The sequence below is a fragment of the Amorphotheca resinae genome (genome assembly GCF_003019875.1).
Source record: "Amorphotheca resinae ATCC 22711 unplaced genomic scaffold M430scaffold_14, whole genome shotgun sequence".
NCBI lineage: Eukaryota > Fungi > Ascomycota > Leotiomycetes > Helotiales > Amorphothecaceae > Amorphotheca > Amorphotheca resinae.
In genome coordinates this window covers 148,235-169,531 of record NW_020194484.1, presented here as the reverse complement: position 1 = coordinate 169,531, position 21,297 = coordinate 148,235, and the positions used below count along the sequence as shown (strand labels likewise).

The 21,297-nt window shown below is 48.8% G+C and overlaps 7 protein-coding genes across 7 annotated transcripts; 2 read left to right on the top strand and 5 right to left on the bottom strand.

Moving 5' to 3' along the window:
* Positions 1–1,164: 1,164 nt before the first annotated feature.
* M430DRAFT_271739 (hypothetical protein) lies at positions 1,165–3,337 on the top strand (the record flags this gene model as incomplete). The annotated part of the gene is made up of 6 exons (XM_024865541.1): positions 1,165–1,262; positions 1,383–1,475; positions 1,538–2,095; positions 2,167–2,374; positions 2,442–2,815; positions 2,886–3,337. The coding sequence occupies 6 exons, from the start codon at positions 1,165–1,167 to the stop codon at positions 3,220–3,222; spliced, it is 1,668 nt and encodes a 555-aa protein (XP_024716598.1). The 3' UTR covers positions 3,223–3,337.
* A 568-nt stretch (positions 3,338–3,905) lies between these two features.
* Positions 3,906–6,919, bottom strand: M430DRAFT_31552 (hypothetical protein; the record flags this gene model as incomplete). The annotated part of the gene is made up of 2 exons (XM_024866045.1): positions 3,906–6,601; positions 6,661–6,919. 2 exons carry the CDS (start codon positions 6,917–6,919, stop codon positions 3,906–3,908), a joined length of 2,955 nt encoding a protein of 984 aa, XP_024716597.1.
* A 754-nt stretch (positions 6,920–7,673) lies between these two features.
* M430DRAFT_23096 (hypothetical protein) lies at positions 7,674–10,594 on the bottom strand (the record flags this gene model as incomplete). The annotated part of the gene is made up of 8 exons (XM_024864834.1): positions 7,674–7,766; positions 7,872–7,922; positions 8,035–8,139; positions 8,208–8,297; positions 8,433–8,531; positions 8,592–8,635; positions 10,287–10,420; positions 10,524–10,594. 8 exons carry the CDS (start codon positions 10,592–10,594, stop codon positions 7,674–7,676), a joined length of 687 nt encoding a protein of 228 aa, XP_024716596.1.
* A 1,103-nt stretch (positions 10,595–11,697) lies between these two features.
* Positions 11,698–12,046, bottom strand: M430DRAFT_37587 (hypothetical protein). The gene has a single exon (XM_024867149.1). The coding sequence runs from the start codon at positions 11,977–11,979 to the stop codon at positions 11,767–11,769; it is 213 nt and encodes a 70-aa protein (XP_024716595.1). The 5' UTR covers positions 11,980–12,046; the 3' UTR covers positions 11,698–11,766.
* A 1,813-nt stretch (positions 12,047–13,859) lies between these two features.
* On the bottom strand, positions 13,860–15,978 carry M430DRAFT_129242 (hypothetical protein). The gene is made up of 4 exons (XM_024862091.1): positions 15,829–15,978; positions 15,069–15,781; positions 14,632–15,015; positions 13,860–14,584 (listed from the first exon to the last, which is right to left on the bottom strand). The coding sequence occupies exons 1-4, from the start codon at positions 15,908–15,910 to the stop codon at positions 13,919–13,921; spliced, it is 1,845 nt and encodes a 614-aa protein (XP_024716594.1). The 5' UTR covers positions 15,911–15,978; the 3' UTR covers positions 13,860–13,918.
* Positions 15,979–16,475: 497 nt separating this feature from the next.
* Positions 16,476–18,079, bottom strand: M430DRAFT_147928 (hypothetical protein; the record flags this gene model as incomplete). Its single annotated transcript, XM_024863097.1, has 4 exons — positions 17,482–18,079; positions 17,295–17,431; positions 16,945–17,236; positions 16,476–16,891 (listed from the first exon to the last, which is right to left on the bottom strand). Exons 1-4 carry the CDS (start codon positions 17,870–17,872, stop codon positions 16,476–16,478), a joined length of 1,236 nt encoding a protein of 411 aa, XP_024716593.1. The 5' UTR covers positions 17,873–18,079.
* Positions 18,080–19,342: 1,263 nt separating this feature from the next.
* M430DRAFT_147926 (hypothetical protein) lies at positions 19,343–20,778 on the top strand. The gene is made up of 2 exons (XM_024863096.1): positions 19,343–19,983; positions 20,097–20,778. Exons 1-2 carry the CDS (start codon positions 19,451–19,453, stop codon positions 20,617–20,619), a joined length of 1,056 nt encoding a protein of 351 aa, XP_024716592.1. The 5' UTR covers positions 19,343–19,450; the 3' UTR covers positions 20,620–20,778.
* Positions 20,779–21,297: the final 519 nt, after the last annotated feature.

The following is a 21,297-nucleotide window of genomic DNA, read 5'->3' as shown; positions in this document are numbered from 1 at the left end:
AATCACATGAATAAAAAGGTGGGGATGGAACCGGCTCGCATCTTGATCCTGCAACCCCATTATGTACTAATCGTGGGTCTTCCGACTCTCTCTTACAGAGACTGCGTTCTTTGCGTTCTTTCAATTGGCCGTTTTTCTTTTTTTCCCTTTTATTTTCCTTTTGGTTATTTTCTGTGAGAAAGTGTTGGAAGACCCATGGCTATTCCATCTGCTCTTCCCTCGCTCTACGTGTCGGCGAAAGTAACACGGGAATCTTGCAAGTCACTTTATAGGGCTGGCTGCTTCAACTTATGGTGATGGGGCGTTCTCGTTCTACACTGAACTGGAAGATTGTTCCCTCATAATATACCAATATCAAGATCTGATACGCGAAATCTTTCATTCGGTGCGTGGTTAAAAGGCTCATTTACCCTGCGCCGGCTTATGCTCAAGTCCAATATCATACTGAAGTATACTGTATATTGGGGTACATGTCAGCGAAGTACCGTCCATCATAAGATCTAAATTCATCACTCCCGGTCTTCCGAAGTGAAGAGAATGAAGAAACAGAATACAGGTGATGTCACACCATGCAACGGGCAGACCCCTATTCCGCAAAACTCTTAATCCTAATTTGACCGAAGAGTTGCGATTTGCAACGAACTTGTCAGCCGCTTCGTTCAAGTGTGGGGAAGCTGGCATTCCATTGGCATTTGACTTTCACTGGTTCGGCACCGATATGTTAAGACGGGACCCTCTTACTTAGTTGCGGGGTAATAATGCGGAGCCGTGGCGGACCAGGAGCCGGTGGTTCGCTAGGCTAGATCTCCCCCCTGACTTGAGAGCAATGGCAGGGAGCTCGCTCACTGCATTGCGGATAAGCTCCTGAGAGCAGCCAGGAAATCAGCTTCGACTTCTTGCTTTGCGGATCCGCCTTGGTCGCTCGAAGGGAACCTCTCTTTTGGGACCCGATCAGTTGTAATGCATTCCATTGTGCAAGCTGCGGTGTGAATGGCACCACCTTCCTTTACTAAAAATTGAGAGTCGGGGAGCTATATAAGAAAGGTATCCTCCATGTCTTTTCAGTCTACAAAGCTTCTCTTCAGCCATATCATCGTCTCTATCACAGCCTCCCTCAAACTTCATTGCTACCTTCAGATATTGAACACATAGTGCTCAGCAATCATGGTCAAACTAACTTCGGAACTCAAAGAGTACGCTCGTCGACGAGCAACGACGGGTCGTTACGCTGACAACCTCGAGGTAGACGTCCTTATTGTTGGGTACGTAGATTCCGGCAAGAGCTTTAGATTCCCGCATTCTTCCACCCATCGAAATGATACCTTCCGGAAGTTTGGATCATTGATTCATTGTATATGTGCTGATACATTTTGAAATTATAGTGCCGGATTTGGCGGAGTGTATCTGCTTTACGAGCTTCGAAAGCGTGGCCTTAATGCTGCCATATACGAAGCAGGAACTGATCTTGGCGGAACGTAAGATGGCCTGTCTCATATATCTTCTCCACGATACATATTTCATGTCCTGACAATCCTAGCTGGCGCTGGAACCGTTACCCCGGAGCTAGGGTGGATTCCGAAGTGCCGGAATACGAACTGAGCATTCCCGAAGTCTACAAGGATTGGACTTGGTCAACAAACTACCCCAACTATCAAGAGCTTCGCGCTTACTTCGACCATGTGGATGCTGTGCTTGACATCAAGAAGGACTGCGCCTTTGAGAGCGTCGTAGTCGATGCACAGTTCCATGAAGACGAGGGAAAATGGCACACAAAGACCGAGGATGGCCGCACTGCCAAGAGCAAATACCTCATTGTTGCGGCAGGCTTCGCAGCCAAGCGCTACATCCCCGACTACAAGGGTTTGGAAACCTTTGAAGGCATCATGCATCACTCCTCTTTCTGGCCAGAAGAGGGGGTCGATGTCAAAGGGAAACGGTGCGCCGTCATTGGCACTGGCGCATCAGGCGTGCAGATTTCACAGGAATGGGCCCCTGAAGTCGGGTCACTGAAAGTCTTTCAACGCACACCCAACCTCGCTGTTCCCATGGGCAAACGGCCCCTGTCTGTTGAAGAGCAGCAGAATTCCAAGCAATGGTGAGCTTTGGACTTCTCTCAAAGCATCTTCGTCTTTGAAGACATCAAAGTTTTCCAGCTGACTAGTGTAGGTATCATCGACTATTTGAGCTCCGTGAGCATTGCTTCGGGGGTTTCCTGTTCACGTGGTCCGAAAAAAATACCTTTGACGACAACGCGGAGGAGCGAGAGAAGTATTACAGGAGTCTTTGGGACCATGGCGGATTCAGGTTCTGGTTGGGTAACTACAAAGATATGCTTTTTGACGAGAAAGCCAACCGTGAGGCATACAACTTCTGGGTCAGCCAAGTTTACCTTCTCTTAAATACTTACTCCTGCTTGGTCTTGTGGTTGATGCTCAATCTAGGCCAAAAATACTCGTAACCGCATCGGGGATGCTCGTTTGAGAGATCTCCTTGCTCCTCTAGAGCCTCCACACCCCTTCGGTGTCAAACGCCCCTGTCTAGAGCAGAACTACTACGAGCAGTTCAACCGTCCCAATGTAGATATTGTGGATATCGGCGCCAACCCCATTGAGGAGTTCACTCCAAAGGGTATCAAGACCAAAGACGGCACCGTCCACGAGTTCGATGTCATCGCCATTGCTACCGGCTTCGACATCACCACCGGTGGTATGACGAACATGGGCCTGCGCAGTATCCACGGCACGACTCTCAAGGATGAGTGGAAGAGTGCTGCGAACACGTACCTTGGAACCACTGTGTCCGGGTATCCAAACATGTAAGTTCCAAAAACCATCACATCACATTCCTATCTCCCAACCATCCCACCATCCTGACTTCCTCCCCAGGTTCCACCTCTACGGGCCCCACGGGCCGACGCTCCTCTCCAACGGGCCCGCATCAGTCGAAGTGCAAGGCCGGTGGATCGTCGACGCGATCCAGAAAGCCGAGCGCGAGAACATCAAATACATCGACCCGACGCCCGAGGCTACCAAGGAGTGGAAAGACCGCATCAATTACCTGAGCAATATCAGTCTCTTCCCAACCACCAAGTCTACGTACATGGGTGGTAGTCTCCCAGGGAAGGCCTTCGAACAGGTTAATTACGCGGGCGGTATCCCGGCTTACGTCGTTGAGATTCGTGAGAAGCTTCCTGGTTGGAAGGGCTTCAGGGTCGTTAAATAGGTGCCTTGATGATGATGCACGATTACAAGTTGGGCGCATCAGTTGATCGATCGATGGGCTTTTGTGGGAGACATGTGTGAATCCCCTGGAATGATATGGTTGAAGGGGGGGTAACTAACATATCATATAACTGTCCTTACCGTGATAACGCGAAATATGAACTACTACTTCTTGATTTCACGCTCCTGCTCCCCATCATTTTCTGTTCCTTTTTCGGGTACCTTCAGAAGTTATATACCTAGGTATATAGCTATCCCTCTTTTCACTTCACTCATATCAATCCCTCCCCCCCCCAATGTGTTAACCCCTACAGAAAAAAACTTAAGGCCACCATTTCCAAAGAAAGGTATTAATTGTCATTATACATCCAAGTTTCCAAAAAAAAAAAAAAGGCAGAAAGTCAGCTTGTACACTAATCGATATTTATTATTTGATCTTACTATCTCATTTTCACCGGGTAGAAAGAAGTTTCATATGATATAATAAAGATAATATTTTTGCAAGAAAAGGCCCCTAACAAATATACAAATATACACCTCTCGATTTTCGCTCCGCTCCCGATAAACCTTCCGATAGATAGATAGCCTTCAAGTAATACAAAAACACCGCAGATTTTATCCAACCCCCCATCCTCCTACCCATTTCCCCCGGTTTTCAGTAACGTGCACTACGTTCCCAGCCCGCTATGTACGATCTCTCGTCCTATCACTAAGAGCGCGCGACAAAGCTGTAGCTGCCAAGAACGCCATATCCGATTTCTTCCCTAGCACCCACAGCGCCTCAATACAAAATCCACACTTCCTCTTCGCTTCCTCCCTCTCACTCCCCACCGCGACCATACCATCCTCCGCAACTCCATCCACCGAATGTAAGAAGAGACTCCCCGCCTTGCTAAACGCGCGGATCAAAACGACGGTCCACGGCTCCGTCAACAGCGCCCCCTTGTTCACCGCGAAATGGAACTCCTCGCCGCGCGGGAACGACGCCTCGGGGCGCGGACTCGCGCACCGCCCCAGCTCCGCCACCGCGTCGGCGTTCTGTCTCCGTAGGCACGCTACCTGCTTCGATGCCTGCCGAAACTCATATGAAGGCGACAGGCCGAGACAAGCCGCGTCGATGGCTTCGATGGTGTCGGCCAGTAGCATGCCGGCGAGGTGCCAGTGGCCGGCGAGCACGACGTACCAGGATTGGATGCGTGGCGGGAGGGAGTCGTGGTGTGCGGTGCAGTCGTGGATGAAGGGCCCGTAGGTCATGTTCCAGTATTGGTAGACTTCGAGGGCGCGGGTGATGGCGGCTTCGAGTTTGGAGGGGCTGGAGCGTCGAGAGAGGAGGGTTTGGAGGTTCGTTATGCGTCGGAAGAGGAGGACTTTGATGGGGGCAGCGTCGCAGAGTGTGGAGGCTGCGTCTTCGTAGGAACAGGGCCAGCGGGTTATGTGGTGGTTGTACTTTACGGCTTTTTCCTGTAGGAAGAATTGGCCCCATAGGTTAGAGTCGCTATCTTTGGGAAACCGGGAGCTGTGAGGTGTAGGTTCACTGCTGAGGAAATCCGTGTGAAGAGCGGGCGAGGGGGAGGAATCCCTGTTTGGGTTGTAGAGGATATCACTGTCTTCGTCGGAGACAACTAGTGGACGTTTGTTCATTACAGAGGAGAGAGTATCGAACATGATCCCAAGCCAGAAGAGGAGATTGAACGTCTTTCGATCTGCGGCACAGAGCGGATCTGTCCTGGTGTAGTTGAAGCCTTGTGATGTAGACTTGCTGATCCGTGTTGCCCTCTGTCTTTCCAAAGCTTCCAGCTTGCAACGCCATGAGAAGAGCTGTCTGAGTGCAGTCTCGAGGAACAAAGGTGGCCCTTCGACATCGATTACCTTATCCAACTCGTCCTGTTTGGACTCTTTCATCTCGCAGAAAGAGCTATGAATGGATGATGTTGAAGAGTGGCCTGAAAAGCCCTGTGAATTGAAGCTGCTGGTATGTAAGGGGGCGGATGTGCTAGTATTCCTCAACCCCATCTCTCGGAAATGCTGATCAATGTCCAAGGGCCGCTGGGTGAGCGAGAATATAATATGAGCAAAGATCACACGGAAAGACTCAATTCCCTGGCTTTCAAGTAATGCTTGCCGTGCTTGGTACCAGAAGGTTTCCTGGATCGAACGATCAAACTCGAGTGGTGCAGGTGAGGAATTACCTGGAGGAATTCCTGCTGTATTATCAAATGCAGACCTGGTGTTTGGTGGAGGCAAGGTAGACTGATTGGAAGCTTCCTGTTCCATGAATGACGAGTACTCCATTGTACTTCTTTGGCTGGATTGAGCCCACTGTGTTGCAAAAGACATAATAGCAAGATGTAAGACTCGAGATGCATCGCGCTCTTCTGACTTTGTGAGAGGCCTGTTTCGCACGAACGAAGCGTTGCGGTCTAATCGGCACACACGTTCGCAGATCCTATTTGACCAATTTGATCCCCATTCATGGGCCATCGATTCTGGACAGCCAGATCCTGGATGCAGAGTAGGAGTGGCAATACTGTAGGGACAGGTCTTCTCGGTAAGCCAACAAGAGAACGCATTCTCCATGCTGTCGTGATAGATCCGCATGAGCCCTCTGGCCACCTGAGAGGTGCAGGAAGATGAAGCTAGACGTTGTTGAATGCTGTCAGGGGATGGATCGTTCATAAAGTTAAAGCTGTATTTGCTTCGAGAGCCCTCTTGTTGGTAGGTACGTCGTTGGCACGGAATGTATGGTGGAGATAGTGTGCCTGTTTTATGACACTGTGAGTTGGAAGAGCTGTGTCGACGAACACCTGAGATCTTGCGGCTCCTTTTTGTAGGTGGTGGGCTCTCTTTGTCGTTGGAGTCGGGAGTGCCAGATGGCGGTTCGAGTATTGACGGGAGTGAATTTTGCGCCCCCTCCATACCACCACTATATTCATAGAGCCCAGGCAAATTGTAACCATTTGTGACATCAGATAGCATCGAAAGGCTGTCAAACTCATTCGACTGAGAACTGTCATCAATCACTGTCTGTGGATGATAGCTGTTCTCTAATCCAAATGACAGGGCAGACTGGTCCGGGACATCGGATGGAACAGGAAAGACATCCTCAACTCCCAAGAGCGAGAAGGACACAAATTCATCCAAATTATTGTAGGGCTGGGATGAATCCGGAACACCAGAACCTTGGAGTATAGCATTTTCTTTCGGAACGTCACCCATAGCCTTGTGCTCCCCGCGAGATATGTCTGACTCTGTAGTTCGTCGTTTCTGGCGCCGCAACAAGACCTCTTTCATGGGACGAAGCCATTCGAATGTGCACTCTCTATCCGCTCTGGCACAGTTCGAGCAAGGACCGACAGGAATGACGCTCTCGCGATGTTGTGCTGAGGAGAACTAAGCAACGAACTTTGGACCCACGCCGAAAATTCATCGTCATACGTACCTGTATCCTGATTGCCTACAGAGTTGTGTGAGCCGTCCAATTCCCATGACTTCCAGCTGGAGGAAATCGAGCTCGATGGCGACAAAGCGGTTTCCAGGTCATTGTGGTCGAGGAGCGCAGCGTCGCAAGCGCGTTTGCCCTTCCGACACTGATCGCAGCTGCGGTTCTGACGACGTCCGGTCTTGGAATAATTCCTTTTTTCCTGCCTCGGCTGTGGATTCTGTGGAGCTGGAGCGGGTTGGATGGCTGGATATGTCATTGCGACTCGTGAAGCAGAGTCCATGTATATATAGCTGTTCGGGGGGAACTCAGGAAGCGTGATGGCCCATGATTAAGTAGGACAGGTGGTCGAGAGAGCTGTGCCACCGATGATTGCGGGGAAAAGCAGCTTTGCGGGGAAGCCGTGTGTGGCTGATCGGCCTAACCTGTGTGGGGTAAGCGTGGTCCCATATCATTGGTCGCTGGTTCATGCTTATACTAGGCAACGAGTAAGCACAGTTTACGGACAAAGGGCTAGGTAAAGGAAGTGAATCGCTCACTTTGAGTTGATAATTTAGTGGTAATAGTGTTTTACAAGCAAGGAGGATCAAATGTTTATCCGTTCATCGTAGTAGTCAATGAATTCATTAAACAATTAATAATTAATTAATTATTCTTATACTTATACTAGGCAACGAGTAAGCACAGTTTACAGACAAAGGGCTAGGTAAAGGAAAGTGAATCGCTTACTTTAAGTTAGTAATACAGTGCTAATAGTGTTTCACAAGCAAGGAGGATCAAATGTTCATCCGTTCGTCGTGGCAGTCAATGAATTCATCAAACAATCAATAAATTATTCCTGTCTGAGCTGTCCTCCCACCCCCAAAAGACCCCCTACACGAGAATGCCGGACTATCAAAGGGCGAGGATAAAAATAAGTGTATAGAGTAGTGCCAAGCCGTAGGCATTGGCAAGCTATTTGAATATTCCTGTCTGAGGCTCTGAGATGTCTCCTCCCACCCCCAAAAGACCCCCTACAGGAAAATGGCGGGCAAGCGAAAGGCGAGGATAAGTGCGATAATAAAAATAACGGTATACAGTAATCCCAATCCGTATGCGTTAATGATCTATTTAAATAGTTAGAACTACTCGTAACACAAATAGAATGATTCAGAGTACGGCTGGTAAAGGCTTCCAAGGTTCTAGGAGGGGGGATACAAAAGATAACGTACGTCGGAAGGATGAATCTGATGATAAGCAGCTTGGTACTGCTCAGGGGGGCGCTGACATGCGCGAGCTGTAGTAGAACAGGGGATCAGCAATCGCTTAATTCGATCTAACAAATGAAAACTAAGGTAGTGAGCGCTTAGAGGGGGGATACAGAAGATAACGTACATTGGTAAGATTCTGAAGATACAATAAATATACAGCTTGCCGCTGCTCGACGGCGGGGGGGACAGTGGCGACAGGGGCGACGGGGGCCGCCGGGGCCAGCTCCAGCTGTAGTAGAACAGGGGATCAGCAATCGCTCAATTCATGTGAACGATTCTGCTCTAAGGACAGCTTACCTGGTCCTCGGCCAGCGGGCAAGGAGTCTGGGGGGACCGGGAAGCCACAAACTGGTTTTTGCGGCGAGCGCCGCCGCGCATTAAGCCAAACTAGAAGAGATGACGGTCAGCTAGGAGCATAGGAATCTAGGAGACTAGGACTGGCCAGCTAAGTAGGAGATATAACATATAAGAGCGTTATCGTATCTAACAGACTACTTCTACCCGGGTATAGGCGTCTCTTACTTTTGGGCAGGGCCCAGTTTGCCCGATAGGCGTTTGGTAATTAATCAAGCTCGACCCGGTCGGTCGCTCAGGGACGGGGGAGGATGGCAGTTCTTGTTCCTAAACACTATGTTAGCATTGAATTGCTAAAAGGAACTAAAGGATTGTAGTAAAACTTACTATCGTGGCCCGTGGGATTTGATTAGGTGTGGAATTTGTGGTTACTACAAATATATTAGCAAGTGAATCTTGATGAGCGACTGATGAATAATTGCTTAGAATTAATAGAAACGTGTTGTGAAGACGGATGAGGACGACCTGCGGATAAACAAGAAGAGAAGATAAGAGAAGAGAAGAGAAGCAGACAGGCATGGCGATAGTTTGTAGTTACTATAAATGTATCAGTTATTAATCGAGCATGAGCGATTGTCAATAGATGGTTAGAAGAGAATAAAGGATTGATGGGCACATGGAAGACTAACCAAAATCTGAAGTCGTTGTTGAGGTTCTATAAATATGTGAGCGATTGAACGATGATTGATAATTAATGAGAATAGATAAACCATTAATGGAGGATGGATGGTTGATGGAAGAGGGTTGAGGATACACATCTAGGAATGCGACACTTACGTTGCGAGATTTGAATTAGGATTTTCGATTGAAAAAGAAAGAAGCTGGATAAATATAAATATATTAGCAAGTGAATCTCGATGAGCGAGCGGATCAGGTACCAAGTACGTCGGGTTGTCAGCATCCATCTCCACAACACTTTTCCATCAATTATGAGCGATGGTGAGAGTTCTGGGACTGGTCGAGACTCTGGCCGCTGTGACATTGGCGGGCGGGCTTTTGCTGAGAAACGGGTGGGATGGGGGCTTCAGTGGACCGTGGTGATGGTCTTGGTATGGGCGTCCGCGTCGTGGCGCCAGGACGCTCGAGTAAGGAATGGGAATGAATGGTATGGGGTACCGGGATTTGAATGGAATCTGCGTTGACCGTCATGGTATTGCTACCATTGTTATGAGATTTGTGTAGTGGTGGAAGGATGGTGGAAAGAAGGTGAAGTTATTCTGCTCTGCTACGTCTATTTAAAGGGCCTAGTAGCGGCAGCTTCCGTGACACCTCCTTCTTCCCGTGACACGCCTCTTCGCTCTCGTCTCTGGCCCTCCGTTCCTCCCCGAGCAGCTCTACTACTCAGTCTACTCTTTCCTTTTCCTCCTACGCCTGTCGCCGTAAGTCCTCCGGAATCTCAACATCTTGCGTGGCTTCCTCAAAGGTCCTGAGGCTTTAAGCAGATTGGTGCTACTGTAGTGCTGGCAACGGGCCGTAAAGAGATAGGGACCCGACCGCTCAGGGCGGGATTGTGTGCGAGCACTGCTTTCCCTAGTAGCGGATTGAATAATGATCGAATAATGATAGCAGGAACGAAGCCCGTCTATATGTCTCTCTTTAATCCCTAAAATTGATCGAATGATTGATGATCCTAATTAGCTTCTACTACAATTGTCTTGATCTAGTCACATACAAAGGCCTTTAATCGTCCATTGTTTCCTCGCATCCTGGTGCTAAACGATTAAAGCCAGTACAATTCCAACCCTTTACTTAATCTGACCGTTTGGACGCGTCAACGAACCGGATGCCCTGTCTTCGGATCCTCAAATCCTTCCTCGAATTGAATGGCAACCACCCAAAAGCCAAAATATTGACTCCATCGTCTATCGCTACTCGTTTCATTGACTACTAAAGCCGTTGAACGACTGAAACACCTCGGGACTTGGCTCTCTAGTATCAAAGATTCCAATTGCCCGATCATTATCCTAATGTTCATCTATCCGTGCCAAATATGACGACGGTGCTGGTGCTAGCGTAGATGACGGCGAGAGGCTAGAGCTTTGAGAACCTCCATGGTGTTGAAAGCCAATATCTGATGTGGGGTATGAGGACGAGAAGCTGGAGGACTGGCGAGTCTGGCGTTTGGCAAGCTGGGAGCGGTTTCTGGATATTGAGATCTGAGACGAATTGTAGTTAGCATTGTGGTGGAAAATGTTAGGGGAATAACGTAGCAAAGGAGTAGACAGCATAACACTCCGACACTCTCTTGAAGTGACTGACAGATTTGAGAGCTTCGAGGATAGGAAGGTATCCATATTCCTGAATATAGAGGGCTTCGAAGTTCGAGCCATGGAGCAGAGAGGTAATGGAACAGATCAGAAACCTGATGCCGCAATGGCGAGTGCTGTACCATTCTAGCATCGAGTATAGAGTGTGTTGACAGTGTTGTATGCGCGTGCGAAGAGATTTGTTCGTGAACCCATCCGTTGTCAAGGCTTCCTCGACCTAGACTGAAGGCTTCATGCCACGCTTCGAGTCGTAGGTCGGCATTGATCTGGAAACTGCCACAATAGTGAGGACAGGACGTCGAGAGATTGGGCATCTAGTGTCAAGCGTTCTACTTGTTTGCAGACTAAGAGGCTACCTAGGAAGAGTATTCGCGAGTTAGCGACAGTGACACGTTCGAGCTGGGGAACCCTAGAGATCTGCTGTGAGAATAATGACGTTACATCAGGGTTGCTGATAATAGTTTAATGATTGTGATACCTGTTGTGAGCGATGAAAAGTGAAGGTGATGCCGCGTGGCCCGGTGGCCGTATGTAATGTTTTCTAGACTGCAGCCTTGTGCGAGATGCCCTCAACCCAACAACACGCATCAAAAGTCCGTTAGGCATGGCTTTCCCAGGGTTCCCATGTTATGGTGAAGAGGTTTCTACAGACGCTGTCGATTTGCAAGGAGACTCGATGTAGCTCGTGAGTTGTTGACAAGAATTCCAGGGAGTTGCCCTTAAAAGTTATTCAACGTTCGACGGTAAATCAATATTACTCGCCCACTTTTGCCACATATTAATATCTTCAAGGCGCGACCGTAAGTTTTGCATATTCTCCGGCTTTCTTATTCCTCAGATTGTGAAAACGGGGTGGCGTTGTGGAGTATTACGAGGTTCTCGGAGGGGTTGCGGAGTAATGATGATCTTAACAGAACATCGAAGCTGTCACCTGTTTGCCTTGGGAGATCGAAATACAGTCCATGGATTGCTGGCTTTCAGGAACGAATCACATTTGAGCAAATTGAATCGTTTAAAAGAAGTCAAAGTTCATTTACTAAGTACATTGTTCCAGAAGCCGACATCCCCTGCCCAGCCGTGTTCCAATCCTAATCCAGCCAATTCCCAAATGTTCTACCACGGTGTCCGTCTGTTCCTTGGTTGTTGCGCTCGAGGACCTAGAAGAGATAGCTGTCAGCTGGGGTTGACCAGCTGAGTAAGAGACCTTGAAGTGAAGATCACGTCTTGCCAGCCGTTCATCTCATCGCACCCGGGGGGAACTCGCAGTACTCGGCAAGCCGCACACGAGGTGTAAAGGCGCCCAAGGATCGCAGTCCAAGGTCCAACTGCCACTCCGAAGAGTGGACGTGGTTTGAATCGGAATCCCGGCAACGTGCAGACCTCCCTACTGTGCACACAAGGAAGAAACCCCCGAACCAAAGTAGGCCGGTTGAATGGGAATCTTGCATGCCTGTGTACACAGAGGAGTGGAGATGCTGCGCCAACGCCCAGACTGCACGTTTGGCACAACAGAAGTTTCAAAACAGAACAGAGGATCTCTTACCTGTGATGTGGTGTGTGTGTAGTGTGATGTGGTATGATGTGGTGTGTGTGTAGTGTGGTGATGTAGTGTGTGTGTGGTGTGGTGTGGTGTAGTGTGATGTGGTGTGGTGTGGAAGGAGAATGAAAGTGAGCGGGGGGAAACGAGGGATTATATAGACGATGGGAATCGCGTAAAGATTTCGAGATCACTGCGCTAAAACTTCGCCTGTTGACCAACTTGATCACTGATCGATTTTCGTCCAATGAGAGGCATTGCGATCAGGCGAGTGATTAACTTTCTGGCTTTGCTGAGCGAGTGATTAGGTTTGCGAGAGAGATGGCCAGTGTCGAGAAGGGCAGTCGCGAGAAGTCTGCTGCGCTGTGGCTGCCAGCAATGTTCAGTGGCCTCGGGCAAGTTCAAATCGTAGGCAGATGAGCAGACAGTAGAGCACATACGCAACTACCTTAGCCAAGCACAAATATAATTGAGCACGATCTAGTGATGATTCCTCCAGATCATTTGAAGTGCTGATTGCGGAGCATCTCAAGTGCTGCGCAATGAGCTTCGCCCAACGAATTCTACTAGAAGAAACCACTGTCATCCATCAAGCTTTTCTCAAGAACAAAATGCCATTCAAGCGCATATTGCAATTGTTGACTTTGATAGGAGGGTTCTTATCGTCAAACAGTGACGCCTCGAATCTCTCGTTACAACCAACATTCACGTCAAGCCCGAAAGCAGGCCCTCGGCCAGCCGGCCATCTCATATTTTTGGCGAGCGTGTCGAGGAAAGCAATAACCAGATTCACACCACCATAATTGGAAGCAGAGAGAGACTTGAACAGCACGCTGATGCAGGGAAGTGACGCCCTCACCCACACACTCCTGTTGTTGCCCCCAGAAAATCACGACGCACTGGACGCTAAGGAAACATAGTTTCGTGGAACCCGCGTGACTGGAAAAGGAATAACAAACATACAATTGATCAGAACCATCGAAGTAGCAACTTTCTGACTTCTAATAACGAGAAAAAGGGATTTAATCACAAGATCTTCTCATATAGAGGAGAGATGTGGTTGAGAATTGCTAAATGCGGTAAGCGCTTTTTCGGCCGGACCGAGGCGAGGGCCGAAAGATTAACATAGGTACCCTGCACTGGTATCAGATTAGTTTACCTAAGGTACCTACCTAGGTAACGTAGGTACTCGTGACAATAATCGCAACGATAATCGCAACGATAATCGCGACAGTGATAGCGACAGTGACAACGATAGCGACAGTGACAACGATAGCGATAGTCACAACGATAGCGATAGTCACAACGATAGCGACAGTGACAGCGACAATAACAGCGACAATAACAGCGACAATAACAGCGACAATAACAGCGACAGCGACAATAACAGCGACAACGACAGTAACAGCGACAGCGACAGTAACACCCTAAATCCTACTTACCTTACCTATTAGCTGTGTTAAAACAGCGGCGCGCAGGGTAAGGTACGTCAAAATATCTGATACCAGTACAGGGTAGGTATGTTAAAACTTTCAGCCCCTCCTGGTCCTTGCTCGGTTTCTGCTTCTCTCTACAGCTCTCGGTTCTCTTGCTCGGCTGGCCGACCCCGTTGACGGTTATTCGGCTGCCTGACAGGATGTTGGTTATCTCTTGGGAAGGACTTTGGGAATGATCAAGCATTTGTCAACTCCTCTTTGCCGACGCCCGGTCCGACTTTTTATTTTAGGAGGTATGATATAAATCCTTTATTCTATATGATTTTACTATTATCACTAATTAGTGAATATATAAGCGTTGTATAGTACAAGGATACTCCGCATCTGAGTTCCCTGAGGCTTAACAAAACCTACCTAATCATTGTATATAACAACCCTGTCTCCTATATGACCAAACCACCAGACGATCGTCCCATATTCTGGCAATACTAGCCATTCATCAACTCCCTCATCAAGCAGCCCAGAATCCGCCGGTAGTGCGTCTCTTTGAACATTCTTAATATGATTCTTTCTTCTTCCATCGATAATATCAGTTTCATCGATAATATCAGCACTCTGGATCCGTATAGGTGCGAGAACCTCATGCGAAAGGTCTTGGTCCCAACGGATCTGCCCAAGGGATTCAACTTGTCCATTCTGGTAATATAGGAGAAGACCGAGGCAGGGGTGATGCAACTGTTCTTGATCCCTGCAGACTCGCACTTTCAGAAGACCTTTGAGGGGCGCCGTCGTCAGGTACCAAGACGTCGCTAGTGAGCCACCACGGGGTGGGATTGGGGGCGCGCTATAGTGGTAAAGGGCGGGCTCGGGCTCCGGGGGTTTGGTGCAACGTTGGTGCTGGTTGCAGGTGACTCCAAGGTCCGCAATGAAATCTGATGCTGGATCTAGTCCATCGTGAAAAATCCCTGAAATAACACCGTCCCCATCCTCAACTAAGGGATGAAACTCGTAAACCTGTTGTTGCAGCTGGACTGGTGGGTGTGGTCCGAATGTGGCTATTCTTCCTAAAGTCGTTTTGATCTGGATCGGTGAGTGGTAGAGGGAAGAACAGGACGGATTGAACTTACGACTAGTACAGGGTTGGAACCTGGTCCATTGAGGCCTTTAAATTTTCGAATCCAAGCCGCTTCAATGGATTCTCCAACGTTAATCGGGAAGAAAACCCAAAAAACATGACTTTTATTTGAGCGTTGGTTCATCAAGGCGACGAAGGCTTTGAACGCCTTTGACGTGTTTTTTGTGAAAGCATGAATCCCGATATTTTTAGCATTGGAACAACAAACGAGAAGGCCTTGAACATCAGCATTGAGCTTCACATAATGTAGCCGGCAGTTATCCCGAGTGTGATAAATGTTCCTCGGCTGGACTTTTGGCGGATATGGACTGCTCCAGGTCCTGGGCCTGCTATATGAATCTTCTGAGAGGAGCCGAATGCTTCTGACAAACAAGCCCTGTTTTATTCTTAGCTGATGTATACTATACATGGTGATATGTACAAACCAACATCACAGCTAACATGGGCCTCCACATGGGAGCTTGGAACATCGATGATTTCATACCATGGCGACCCATCTGGCGAGGGGTCCGAGTTTTGATCCATAAACTGTACTCGGCGTACGCCAATATGGTCCACTGATAGGACGATCTTTCTGACATGTGCCGGTAGCTTTAGGCGTAGTCTGTCGGAGATGCCTAGGAGTCGTGATTCAAGTGGGGTGTTACTGATTCCTGAAATGTAGGAAATGCCTTGATATTTCGTCCTGGTTATGTAAATCTCTTGTGCCAAGCTGAATCGTCCACATCGAGTTTCGGCAACATTCCGCAACTGTTCAATCAATCGGCGTGTCTCACCAAGCACTATTAAGTACCAGCATGGACTGATAAAGTCCAATATTATGGCTTGGACCTCTGCCGGTAATTGCCCAAGCAACTCTTGTCTGAAACTGTTTTCCATTACATGCTGTGTATAACGGCTAAAGAGCCCTTCCCGAACAGATGCAGCATCTCTTTGTTCTTTGTCTTGAGGTTTGTACAGGGGTTTGACAGCATCTGCGAATTTCCGCAAGTCATCAAAAGTGGGTTTTTCGGAAGTTTTATAGCTGTCTTCCAAGGTGTTGTAGCATTGCTCGTGAAAGGAAACTGCCGGATTTGTGAATATTAAACAGCGGTAACATGGCATTCTACACTCTGGAACAGTAAACCGACTTTGATTCAAATCTGTCAGTTTGGTTAGAAGGGCTCATACTATCAAAAGGGCAGCGTACCAAAGACAACCGATCCAGCCTTTACCGGTTGTCTGCAGAGAAGACAGGACGCTCGCCCAAGATGGATCTCATCACACATCATGTCAAGGCTATCCCCTTGAAATCCAGTAGGATAGCGATTCGTTGGCTGTCATGGAAGTGTGGAGTTCGCGATGTCTTTTGCTTACAAGGAGAAGGACGTTGGTCTTAAACAGGACCAGCCGAGCGTTCGGAACAAAGTCCAACCGAGCCGTGGACGGCTTCTCCGAAAGGAGCTAAAATAGGTACCTTAGGTAAGCGAGAGGTGTTTACGATCTGACACTGTTCGCGATTCTAATACCGTCCCCTAGCGGTAATTCAAATCAAACCGTTCTTTAAATATAACCTGCGACTACACCGTATAAATCATATATGGGAAATGCTAAGGTATATAAGAAAATAATCATTAGAGTGTTCGTGGATGGATGTCGCAAGGTCGCCCCGTCAGATATTCGGGTACCTAAGCTAGTGGGTTTAGTCCGACCAGCTAAAGGTACCGGCAACCCAGAAGAACCTTTAGGGACTTTGTATATTATTTGTTCTGATTCGAGCTTTTGGATAAAGGAGCAGAAGTTAGAAGAGTTATCTGGGTTACTTAGATGAGAGCACTTGAGAGAGGACTCGCCCCACTACTGCCTGAGTTCATTGTACACAGCCGTCTCGACGTTGGCCCACAAATTAAGAACCTTCACGTCTACGAAGGGTAAGATCTGTGTGGTGACTATCCCCGCGACCCCCTTCTCCCTATCACACCACCACCAGCAATTGCAAAGACCCGCCCACCAACCCGTGCTCGCAGATCGCCCCGAAGGGCCCCCCGAGATCATGAACGTGAGGCCCCAGCCCTGGGGCTTATTGTCAGGAATCGGATAGATGTCCGGGACGGGGTTCGTAAGCCAGTTCTTCGCATCGGGGATTCCCTGGCGACCAAAGTCGGGGAATTGCGGGATCTGGTTGCGGAACATTTCGTCGACCGTGGCTTTCTGGAGGATTTGAGCGCCCGTCTTGGGCGATTTGCCGTCGTTGAGTAGTGTGGCTAGGATCTCTGCATTATTGTGAGCTTATGAGGGATATACTATTTGGAGAGCTTAAACTTACGAGCATATTCGCGGGGTTTGGCAAAACATCCAGCGCCTCCACTGTTGAGAACTCCCTTCTTCTCTTCCTCAGTGGTGACAATCAAAGGACGGCGATGAGGATGATCATATGGCGAAAGTGTTCCATCAGGGTTCCGAAACTGCATGTGTGCCAGGTGGGCTTTCATGGATTCTGTAGGGAACATCGAGATGTTCTCTATGCCGAGGGGTTCGAATATATGCTTCTTCATGTAATCATTTAGGGATAGACCCGTTACACGTTCGAGAAGGATGCCGGCCCAATCGATTCCAACCTGCGTGGGGAAAGTCGTCAATATGCAATCATGTGTAGGTTAACTGGGCGAGTCTTACACCGTATTGCCATCCCTCCCCTGGCTGATGAACGAGTGGCTGCGTTATATCATAAATATGCCCCGAAAATTCGTCGTAGCCAATTGGCTTGTTGTAGTCCCGAAGCTTGGTGTTGAAGAAAGTGTACCCGAACCCAGCTATGCGTGGTAGTTAGCTTTGAATCTATGGATTTGATCTGTGGACGTACCAGTATGAGTGAGCAACATTCTCAGAGTGATGCCTCTCTTCTTTTCCACTATCGTCCCATCATCTTGCAAGACTCCAACCGCTTTGAGCTCAGGACAAATCTTCTCTACCTGCGCCGAGTCGTCCAAGGCCAATTTTCCCTGCTCAACGAGTTGCATACAAGCTATGCCAGTGATCATCTTGGTGCAAGAAGCAATCCAGAAGATGCTGTCGAGGGTGATAGGCTCTGAGGACCCAACCCCGCGATGTCCCGCTGCGTGCGCAAACAGCTCTTCTCCACCCTTGTCCACGACCACGACATTGACCCCAGGGATGCCATTCTCGCGATCCGCGCAGGACTCATCCGTCACCTGTTGAAGACTCTTCACTGTAGCCGCAGATAATTTCCCCATGTTTGAGGCTTTGAGCGCGTCTGCGTAGGATGTTTAAGCGGTGGATTGAGTAGAAAACGCAAGGAGTGATTTGAAAGTGCTGCGATAGAAGTTTAGAACCCCGCAAAAGGTGGACGCGATACATCCATTATGTACACCCACACGCCTGACCCCAACCGCGTCATGCTGACCAATATATCCGCGGCTACTCTGATGTTTGGCGGGGAAAACCCAACCCCGCATGCTCTGTACCTTGCCGACTCGTGTGCCGCACTGTTGTTGCTCCGCATTGTTGCAGTTCGATATTGCGGATCCGCATCTGGGGTTGCGGATCCGGATGCGCGAATCAAGGGCGAGCCCCTTACTCCGCAGGTTCTCCGTGGGGATAGCGGTAAAACGCCTTTGGTCCGTCCTGGCAAGTTACCCTCAACAACAAGATACATTCGGGGTTCAGGATCGGCTCGAGCCTCCGACGGCTGTACGGAGAACTAACTCTTCGTCACGAGTTAGCATAGACTAAATCGATACCTTAGGTAATAAGTGTAGAAACCAGACATAGGCGAGAATGATAGGTCATCTGCAGCAGTGAGTGCGCGGGCCAACATGACTCTGATCATGTTAAAAATGAGAAATAAATATCTATAGAACAGATGAAGTCTCTGTACTGCTAGTATTGCAATATGCCACGTGCGCATCGGGGACTGGAAATAACAAGGCAATACTCCGTACGAGAATCGATAATCATAGGTCTGCCAACCGAGCGATAAGACTTTGCCCCGCATAGAGCTAAGATAAGAACCGGCACTTGCAGGCTTTAGTGGATATTAGCGCATACCTAGCGTAAAATCTGCACCGGCACATTGCAAATTTTAGATTCCAATTTCAATAAGAAAGGGGGGAACGTGTAGCTCTGTATTGGGACAGTTGTGCAAACCAATCCTTATTTCATCTGAAGCATTATTGCGTGAGATATAGGGGAGTGAAAAGTTTTGTTGCACGTCGCAAACCTCGAAATCTCTCCCCGCATATTTGAGGCGCACCAATAACACGAGGAGCGCAACAGTCGTTCTGGTTTTGTTGCACGTCGCATTCGTGACCTGCATGAGGCGGGCCTGGCTACTGCAGGCTAATGCAAGCTAGTGCGTACTAATAGAACCTAGCCTTTTAGGCTAATTTCGTACGGGTACTTTAGTAGCGTAATCCCTAATCTGATCTGAAATCGACCAAAATTTAACCCCTCCGATCTTTCTAAATAATACAGAAACAAGACCTCTACTTCTGCCCTTTCACCCGCACTATTTAAATTCTTTATCGGTGTAGTATTGCTTGAGATATTAAGTGTTGAAAAAAAGGGTATTGTTTGGGGGGTCGCGATGTGCAACAAAGCGGCGGAGTCTCCGGAAATCAGGCTAAATACAGTCCGGAGGTGAGAATATTCCGTTCCGCCCCACCACCCCGCTTCCCCTTCCACCCCTCCACTTCGTCCCATCACGGCTTCATTCTGCTTCATTCTACTTCATTCCCCTTCCCCTTCCAACAATCTCTTCCTGCTAGCAAACCCCTCCTCCTCTCAAGCACCAGCCATCGATCTCCAGAACAATGGCCCCGCCACCACCCTTCAGCTTCCTCCCGCTCGGCGCCATCATCCAATCCTTCCTCGTCGGCTCGACGAACATCGTGCAAGGCTTCCCGTCGCAGGAGCACTATATCTCGCACAACACGCCCTTTTTCGGCGAGACGATTGGAAGAGTAGCGAATCGTATCTCGGGCGCAACAATCCAGTCTCTGAACAACCAGTCGTATAAGTTAGAGGCAAATAATGGTGGGAATGCCCTACACGGGGGTGTCAAGGGTTGGGGAAAGAGGGTTTGGGATGGTCCGCATCCGATCGGGCTTAGAGAAATTCAGGGTCTGGAAGGAAAGCTGGATGGCGGTGAGAGTGTTAAATTTACACTGAAGAGTGAACATGGCGAGGAGGGATATCCAGGGACGGTGCAGGCAAGCGTCGTGTATACGTCGGGGACACAGCGGAGCAAGGAGGGGAAAGAGGTTAGGGTCTTGGGGATCGAATATGAGGTGCAGTTGGTGGGTGACGAAGTTGACGAAACGGTTGTCAATGTTACGAACCATTCGTATGTCCCCCCTATTTCTATCTTCCCTATCGTTTTGCTCGATTTCCAGAATTCAAATCCATCCATGTATGTGATGGAAAGGCAAGGACAGACGGCTCATTGATTATGAACAGCTATTTCAATCTTTCCGGCACCCCAACCATCGCCGGGACCGAAGTCGCTCTTTGCACCTCCTCCTACCTCCCCGTCGACAGCGGTGGGATTCCCACCTCCGTCCAAACCGCAACCTACCCCGGCATAACCCCAAACACAGTATTCACCCTTGGCCCCACCGATCCCGACATCGACGATTGCTTCATCGTCTCCCCATCCGAAACCTCCTCCATCCCTCTCGACACGCGCTCCTCGCGCCTCAACAAGCTAATCTCGGCGTACCATCCACAGACCAAGATTCATCTGGAAGTGCTGAGCACGGAACCGGCGTTTCAGTTCTACACAGGCAAGTATATCGATGTCCCAGAGATACAGTGGGAAGGGGGGAAGGTGGAGGCTCGGGGCCCGAGGAGTGGGTTTTGTGTGGAACCGAGTCGCTATGTGAATGCGGTCAATGTGCCGCAGTGGAGGGACCAGGTGGTGTTAAAGAAAGGGGAGGTGTATGGGAGTCGGATTGTTTACAGAGGATGGAGTGATGAATAAAACCTACGACAATACAAAGGACATGAAGGGAGATAAGATGAAAAGCTGATATGGATATAATTTGGAATTTTGATGGCCATTGGCAATCTCCAAGCATATAACAGTATTTTAATTCCAATAATTGTTTCCAAAACGTGTAGGTAAGGTAAGGTAAGGTAGGTAATTGACCTGATAGTACTTTTCGTGTTTACGATGTCTTCAATGATTCAATCTGTCCTTAAGAGGCTACCATATTCAGCTTGTACTCGTAAACGTTGAATACCATTTCCCAAGTCCAGCACGGATTACTCAGGTTATCAAACTCTGGCACAGAAAGCAAAAAGAAAGGCATCATTCAGCCGCCCAAAAGAGCTAATTATATACATGACTGCCATGCGAATTGGATACTTACGGTTGGGCCCGCCTAGGACATCCAAGCCTGTTCGGCCTACGGCCTACTAATTGCAAGGAGCCTAGTTGAAGCTTACCCGTGAAGCAGAGCAATAAGCAGAGGGCCCAATATCCTCCAAGCCGCCCAAAAGAGCTAATTATATACATGACTGCCATGCGAATTGGATACTTGTGGTTGGGCCCATCTAAGATATCCAAGCCTGTTCGGCCTACGGCCTACTAATTGCAAGGAGCTTATTTGAAGCTTACCCGCGAAGCAGAGCAATAAGCAGAGGGCCCCAACCCCCC

Coding starts and splice junctions, on each gene's coding strand:
- M430DRAFT_37587 (XM_024867149.1), bottom strand. CDS start 11,979: ATGCAAGATTCCCATTCAACCGGCCTACTTTGGTTCGGGGGTTTCTTC.
- M430DRAFT_129242 (XM_024862091.1), bottom strand. CDS start 15,910: ATGATGTGTGATGAGATCCATCTTGGGCGAGCGTCCTGTCTTCTCTGC. Junction 15,782..15,828: donor GGCTGGATCGGTTGTCTTTG/GTACGCTGCCCT, acceptor CCAAACTGACAG/ATTTGAATCAAAGTCGGTTT. Junction 14,585..14,631: donor GTTCCAACCCTGTACTAGTC/GTAAGTTCAATC, acceptor TCACCGATCCAG/ATCAAAACGACTTTAGGAAG.
- M430DRAFT_147926 (XM_024863096.1), top strand. CDS start 19,451: ATGGCCCCGCCACCACCCTTCAGCTTCCTCCCGCTCGGCGCCATCATC. Junction 19,984..20,096: donor GTCAATGTTACGAACCATTC/GTATGTCCCCCC, acceptor GATTATGAACAG/CTATTTCAATCTTTCCGGCA.